Source organism: Bufo bufo, chromosome 4, assembly GCF_905171765.1.
Source record: "Bufo bufo chromosome 4, aBufBuf1.1, whole genome shotgun sequence".
Classification (NCBI taxonomy): Eukaryota; Metazoa; Chordata; class Amphibia; order Anura; family Bufonidae; genus Bufo; species Bufo bufo.
Genome location: NC_053392.1, coordinates 47,164,086 through 47,172,359, shown reverse-complemented (window position 1 = coordinate 47,172,359; position 8,274 = coordinate 47,164,086). Strand labels below are relative to the sequence as shown.

At 46.2% G+C, this 8,274-nt stretch overlaps 1 protein-coding gene across 1 annotated transcript in view; it reads right to left on the bottom strand.

Moving 5' to 3' along the window:
- Positions 1 to 3,284: 3,284 nt before the first annotated feature.
- Positions 3,285 to 8,274, bottom strand: part of LOC120997199 (squalene synthase-like) — an 84,477-nt gene continuing 79,487 nt past the window's right edge. The window contains exon 8 of the mRNA XM_040427194.1: positions 3,285 to 3,612. Within this exon, the coding sequence (XP_040283128.1) occupies positions 3,418 to 3,612 (195 nt within the window). The 3' untranslated portion in view covers positions 3,285 to 3,417. The remainder of the gene's footprint in view (positions 3,613 to 8,274) is intronic.

Sequence of the window (8,274 nt, the reverse complement as noted above, 5' to 3'; positions counted from 1 at the left end):
ACTGCAGGCCCAGGGACATCACGACTAGTATCAACTGGCCTGGGCGCTGCTAAGCTCTGTTCACTTGAATGGAGCTTAGCCCCACCCAGGCCAGCGGTAAACAGTGAGAAGGCCGTGGCGCTGCTGGAGCGCTGCTGCCTTCTCAAACAGCTGATCGGCGGGGGCAGAGGATAGATCAGTTAAAACAAACTGTAGAACCCCTTTAAGGCATTTCATCTAATTAAACAATGCTACAAATAATAACTAATTATAGGTATATGTGTATCCTTCACTTACTGAGTTCAGTACTCTATGTGGTACTACTTACATTTATGTGTATTTTTTTCATCCTTGTAGCCGTATCAGGCACTAACGGCCAATGACTAAAATGGCCGCTGGGCAGGGAGTGAAGTTCCCTCAGTTAAGATGGCCGCTGGGGGGTGTGGTAGGGTCTCTCAGCGCCATCTTGGAGGGTAGTATCAGTGGCGTCATACATTTCTGTCCAGCCTAATTCCTTATACTTAATTATTTTTCATGCGGATGCTTGCATTGTTTTTCATAATATCTAGAATAGAATGTTTTAAAATCAAGGTCGAATCTCCTGTGTTTACTCCTGTGAGAAAATTTATAATAATTTCACTCCTCTTTCACCTAAAGCCAGAGCTCACCCCTCCCTATGCCTCTGTGATTTCCTTTATTCTCGACTTAACCTTTAATTTGGCCTCATCATCACATCAGCAGAGGCGATTTCGCTCACAGTAAACTTGGCTGTGTGACCTTCCTCTACTAGTCAGTTTTCTATCTGGCAACACACAAGGTCCGATTCCTGGTCCACACAGACATGACAATAACAAACATTGCATTCAATGTAGAACAAACATAGAAACATTTCCCATACATTAACACACACAAGTCTTTGAACTTATTAACAAATAATATTTTCTGGGGCTCCATACACACACACTCAGTACCTCACACACATTGCCTTGTTATTATCTCTTAGTATTGCAGACATTGTACTCACATTCACACATTCCAATATCATGACGTCACTCCCCTCACAGCTGCGGCACCCGCTGTCTCCCTTCATACACCTCAGCCACCAGCTACGGGGCAACAGAGACACAGTGCCTCTTATGGTATACAGAGAGACAAGACACGACACTGCCTGAGAGGGATGGCAGTCACAAACGGACTTGACTTTTGACAGGGACTGTCCCACAAGTTTACTCACTCGAACACAAACAAGACAAAAACCTGGCTCCCATGTCTGGTCTGCCAGGCATATATATTTTAGTCCCCCCGGGGCTAACCCTCTGCCACTGCAGGCAGATAAATTATAACCCCCCCATCCCGGGGGCTACTCCCTCTGCCACTGCAGATAGATAACTTTAGTAGCCCCTAATTTGAGCTCCGTCCCCCTGCCAGGGGAATTCTCTTGCTCTGCTTGTGAACTGTTAAGATGCCTGACACAAAAACACAGACAAGACACAAACTGAAATCCACAGCAGAGCAAACCTTTCTCTTTCAGTCTATGGTTCTAGAGCCCTGGGATTTCACATCAGCCGAAGCTGCTACTCACAATATACCATCAACAGCAGAACAGCTCACCACAGCACGCGGGGTACGGCAAGAGGCGGGCAAGATAACCAGTTTTCTTACTTTGTCTCTGGGCTGCAGTCCCCGTCCTCAAGTGTCATCCACCGTGCTCCTGGAACTTAAACCTTCGGCTAGTGATGCTAGGCTCTACCAGGGCCCCACGTTAGGCACCAAACTATTGAAGCGGGCTCTCAACCGGAGCCAAATACGTTTGCTCTACTGCTCCAAATTAGTAGAGTAATCCTAGGATTTTACATGCATGAAATAAATCACAGTGACATCAGGCAAGGGTCAAAGCAGTTTCTTGTTTATTCAAGGAAGTGAAGCAGTTTATAAGTACATCAGAGAGGGCATCCCCCCTGAGGCTCATGGCATTGTCCCATTGGCTAGCATACAAATATAATAAAAGAGATAACATTTGGTATCTGTGCATTCTTTTACTAACTTTGATATGCAAACTATGTGAATATCTAACAGCAAGTGCCATCTTGTAATGGCTTCTTCTCTAGCAGCAGTACAGCATACGACACATCAGGAAGACGGGTCCTATTGGGGAGGGTGAAACCTTTGTGCTTTGGAGTAGATAAGACATTGTCTGAGAGATGGAGTATATGGGAGCCATCTTAGCTGATTAAGAAGGATATCCAAATCTCCATCAATAACCTAACTCTGACTTGTACTCAACAACATTGTCCCTTACTTGTTTGGAGAGTTCCTTGGTCTTCATGGCAGTGTCTGGTTAGTAATGCCTCTTGCTTATGTGTTTCAGCCTCTGGGGCCTTTCAAAAAAGGTGTGTATATATAATGACAGATCATGTGACACTTAGATTGCATACAGGTGGACATCATTTCACTAATTATGTGACTTCTGAAGGTAATTGGTTGCACCAGAGCTTTTTATGGGCTTCCTAACAAAGGGGGTGAATACATATGCACATGCCAACTTTCTGTTTTCTATTTCTAAACAATAGTTTTATTTATATATTTTTCTCATTTCACTTCACCAACTTAGACTATTGTGTTCTGATCCATCACATAAAATTCAAATTAACAAAACATTGAACTCAAGGCTGAATGTAACAAAATACGAAAAAAGGAAGGGGATGAATACTTTTGCAAGGCACTGTATGATTTGTTATCTTACAGCTCGAAATGTCGCATTTGATGTAATTTTATGCGGATTCTCTTTGTTATGTGTGGCAAGATAATGAGCAGCCCTTAGCAGGGAGTTTGTATATTCCCACCCCCAATTTGATCGAGGGTGTGAAGTGTATTTAAAGCCCTGCAGGGATAGTCTCATTAGGTTATGACTAAGAACACACTTGTGTTCGAAACGCGTCAACCATGCTGGGGTGAAGGTTTGTGTCCATGTGAGTCATATGCTACAAGAAGAAATAAAGTGCAACTGAGTTTTATTTTTCAAGTGCTGGAACTAAGTGACTTGCTTGGCACGTTCAATGCACAGGGCTTTGGATTACGAGGCGAGCTGGATTTTCTTTAATGGACTTGTGTTTGTACTTTTGTAGTTTCAGCCATGTGCATTCACTTCATTTTATAGCTGTGCTGACTTAGGGCTCTTTTAGACGAGCATGTCCTGTGCGGAAATTACTCTCTGTGTGTGAGCTTCATTTCCCATTATGGACACTGCTCGTTTCACAGGAGCGCACTGTCTTATACAGATTTTTGTCACTATGATTCTGTAGAAGTAAGGTCATGCAGAGACACACAGCATTATACATCAGTATAATGCGGTGCGCTCCTGTGAAACGAGCAGTGTCCAGAACAGAGAATGACTCTCACAAGGAGCATGATTTCCACACAGGACACGCTTGTGTGAAACTAGTCTGAGTGTCTTTTGTTTGTACTCAGGTACTGCCAACTGAGGGCGGCCAAAACCATTGCACATGACAGGTAAATGAAGGAGCTGTAGTGGGACACCCGGGGGCCACTGGAAAAACTCAGTTTCTGGATGGTAGAAACGATGTTCTGTGTACGTCCAGCAGAAAGGTCTGTCAGTGGGATCTTCTGGTAGATCTGATAGGAAAAATATTATAATAATAGAATGAATGAAAGTTTAAAAGCTGTCTCCGATTCCACCCATGATGGTGACAGAGCCACAAGGGATCGATCAAGTAGCGTGCAGGATATTTTTTTTTTCCTGGTTCCCACCTCTGGTCTGCCAGGCAGATATATTCTAGTCCCCCCGGGGCTACTCCCTCTGCCACTGCAGGCAGATAACTTTAGTAGCCCCTAATTTGAGCTCCGTCCCCCTGCCAGGGGAATTCTCTTGTTCTGCCTGTGAACTGTTAAGATGCCTGACACAAAAACACAGACAAGACACAAACAGAAATCCACAGCAGAGAAAACCTTTCTCTTTCAGTCTATGGTTCTAGGGCCCGGGGATTTCACATCAGCCGAAGCTGCTACTCACAATATAACATCCACAGCAGAAGAGCTCACCACAGCACGGCGGGGTACGGCAAGAGGCAGGCAAGATAACCAGTTTTCCTACCTTGTCTCTGGGGCTGCAGTCCCCGTCCTCAAGTGTCATCCACCGTGCTCCTGGAACCCAAACCTTCGGCATCACCATATTCTGACAACCATAACTTTTTTATATTTCGGTCTACAGAGCTGTATGAGGGCTTGTTTTTTTTGCGTAACAAACTGTCGTTTTTATTGGTACCATTTTTGTAGTATGTAAGACTTTTTGATCACTGTTATAAAATTTTTGAGGGGGACAAGATGACAAAAAAAATATATAGCAAATCGCGTGTTTTTCATTTTTTTTTTCTTTACAACATTCACCGCAAAGGAATGTTTTTTTTTAAAATATTTTAATTAGAGATGGGACGAGGGATTCGTCGAATCCACTAATCCCTCGAATCTTGCTGGATTCGTGGGATTCGTGGACTCGAATCCAGACGTAATTTGCCTGAAACGAATCCGACGAATCTGGTGGGAGGGACTGGGAGGCGGAGCTGGGGGCCGGTGCGTTCACTGTGCTCCGGCCCCTCCGCTCCAGTAGTTATATAATGTGTAATTGTGATGAATAATCATGCTGCCCCCTCTGTGTGTAGTATTACATTCAATAAATCTTACTTACAGCCGGCTACTGCTATCGGAACAGGCCGGCCGGGCAGACGAGCGGCAGCGTCACTGACTGACGTCACCTGCTTGCGCCGCTTCATTCATAAAGCAGGCGGCTCAGGCAGGTGACGTCAGTCAGTGACGCTGCCGCTCGTCTGCCCGGCCGGCCTGTTATGATAGCAGTAGCCGGCTGTAAGTAAGATTTATTGAATGTAATACTACACACAGAGGGGGCAGCATGATTATTCATCACAATTACACATTATATAACTACTGGAGCGGCAATGGGGGGGGTCTGTGGATGGCACTGTTATAGGGTGGGGGGGGTCTGTGGATGACACTGTTAAGGGGTGGGTGGTGGGTCTGTGGATGGCACTGTTATAGGGTGGGGGGGTCTGTGGATGGCACTGTTATAGGATGGGGGGGTCTGTGGATGGCACTGTTATAGGATGGGGGGGTCTGTGGATGGCACTGTTATGGGGTGGGGGGGTCTGTGGATGGCACTGTTATGGGGTGGGGGTCTGTGGATGGCACTGTTATGGGGTGGGGGGGTCTGTGGATGGCACTGTTATGGGGTGGGGGGGTCTGTGGATGGCACTGTTATGGGGTGTGGATGGCACTGTTATGGGGTGTGGATGGCACTGTTATAGGATGGGGGTTTGTGGATGGCACTGTTATGGGGTGGGGGGGTCTGTGGATGGCACTGTTATGGGGTGGGGGGGTCTGTGGATGGCACTGTTATGGGGTGGGGGGTCTGTGGATGGCACTGTTATGGGGTGTGGATGGCACTGTTATGGGGTGTGGATGGCACTGTTATAGGATGGGGGGTCTGTGGATGGCACTGTTATGGGGTGGGGGGGTCTGTGGATGGCACTGTTATGGGGTGGGGGGGTCTGTGGATGGCACTGTTATGGGGTGTGGATGGCACTGTTATGGGGTGTGGATGGCACTGTTATAGGATGGGGGGTCTGTGGATGGCACTGTTATGGGGTGGGGGGGTCTGTGGATGGCACTGTTATGGGGTGGGGGGTCTGTGGATGGCACTGTTATGAGGTGGGGGGGTCTGTGGATGGCACTGTTATGGGGTGGGGGGGGTCTGTGGACGGCACTTTTATAGGGTGGGGGGGTCTGTGGATGGCACTGTTATGGGGTGGGGGGGTCTGTGGATGGCACTGTTATGGGGTGGGGTGGGGGGGGTCTGTGGATGGCACTGTTATGGGGTGGGGGGGTCTGTGGATGGCACTGTTATGGGGTGGGGGGGTCTGTGGATGGCACCGTTATGGGGTGGGGGGGTCTGTGAATGCCAGGGGGAGAGGTGAGAGGCACTATGATACTACTGGCACATTGGGGGGAGGCACTATGATACGGGCACATTATGGGGGGAGATGGCACTATGATACGGGCACATTATGGGGGGAGATGGCACTATGATACGGGCACATTATGGGGGGAGGTGGCACTATGATACGGGCACATTATGGGGGGAGATGGCACTATGATGCGGGCACTTTATGGGGGGAGATGGCACTATGATACGGGCACATTATGGGGGGAGGTGGCACTATGATACGGGCACATTGGGGGGGAGATGGCACTATGATACCGGCACATGGGGGGAGGAGAGAGGCACTCCGCACTTGATACTGGCACATGATTAGGGGGGCATCTATGGGGACACTTACTAGCACATTATTGGGTGGCACTGTGGGGGCATCTACTGAGGCCACAAAGAAGGGGTATTTTATATGGGGGGCTCTGTGTGGTACTAGTATTATCAGGGGTAGTTTCTGCAGTATAGTATTGGGGAGCACAGCGGAACAGTATTAGGGGTGTTAGGATGATTTGTCCAGAAGATGGGAGGATGATGGAAAAGTAGTAAACTAAGATTTATTTATTTTTGTCAAGCTGCAGAGACGAAAAATGGCTGAAAACTGGTGTCTGGTCTGAAGGTCTGAAAGGAGAAGATGAGGAAAGAGAACATCTACAAGAGACGTCACTGGATGTAAGAGGTATGAGGCTGTATTACCCTGTATGTTTTGTAGTGATAGTAGCAGGGGTCATCGCGGTCATATAGGGTGCGACTGTGACTGGGAGGTGGAGGTTCAGACAAACTGACGCGGTCTGACTTTGTTTCTTACACCGTACGTTCACACAATTATGTACAGGATTCGTAGGATTCGAGATTCGAAAGATTCGATATATTCGAGAACCTTTTCGGATTCGGATTCGGATTTGGATTCGAAAAAATTTGGATTCGTCCCACCTCTAATTTTAATAGATTAGACATTTTCGGATGCGGCGATACACAATATGTTAATTTGTTTTATTGTTTATATATTTTTATATATAAAATTGGGAAAGGAGGGCGATATTGACTTTATATATTGTTGTTGTTGTTGTCTTTTTACTTTTTATTTAAAAAAAATATTTGCCCCTTTAGGGGCCTAATACATGGGATCTTTTGATCCCCTCTCCTATTCACCCTAATAGAGATCTATTAGGGTGAATAGGATTTTTACACTCTCCATTCTGGGCTATGCATGGAGAATGCCACGGCAGGCCTGGATCACTTCAGCAGCATCCAGGCTGCCATGGCAACCGATTGGATCTCCGCGACTTCACTGCTGGGGCTCCGATCGTAAGGAAGAGGGAGCCGAATCCCTCTGCCTTCACTCACAGGTGCCGCAATCAGCGTTTATCGCGGCACCTGACGGGTTAAATGACAGGGGCGGCGTGATCACTGCTTTCTGTCAGTGCGGGCGGGTGACGGCTATATGATACAGCCAGCACCCGCTGTGTATGGAGCGGGCATGCTGTAGAGGCCAGCTCAAAACACATACAGACGCATAACTATGGGTTAAGGGGTTAATACACTATATATAACCCTATATGGTTCCTAAAAAACCTATAACTAATCCCGCAAAATAAAAAAAATTGAAGTATTTTTTTAATACATTAGTGTTGTGCTGCAATTTTATTTTACAGCAGACATTGACATTTGAAATCATAAATAAAGCTATAATTTTTTTGGGCAGGTTGTTAATTCTTTATTATAAATATATCTAGCATCTATTTAGAGAGGCCCCAAAAATAGACTATATGGTGAGACAGCTCTGCGGTCCTTCAATTGTCAACACAGATCTTCTACGCAGGGAAGAAAATGGTCTTCAGGTCCACCTTTTGGCAGCCAATATGTAAGTCAATCCATCATTTTAAAAAAAATTCTAAGGGCTCATGTAGATCCTTAGCACAGCATTGTATAAAACCATTCTACCCTAGATGAAATGCTTCTGTACACCTCCATACATGGAGGCCAAAAGAACATGAGTAGTAAGATGGTATATGTTTCGTCAAAGTGACAGGTACCACGCCCCCTTTTATACAGATACCCCCGCTACTTTTATATCGCTTGATAATAAGTTTATATCGCTTGATATTAGGTTTATATCCCTTGATATTAGGTTTATATTGCTTATCACTTCACAGATTCCAGCTAATATCAGGCAGTTTACAAATGCAGGCAAAAGCACATCTGTGTAAATCAAGATTTTCTCAGACCTGTCACAGGATGTGCTCTACAAGGTCATGACATCTGTCATGTACATCAAA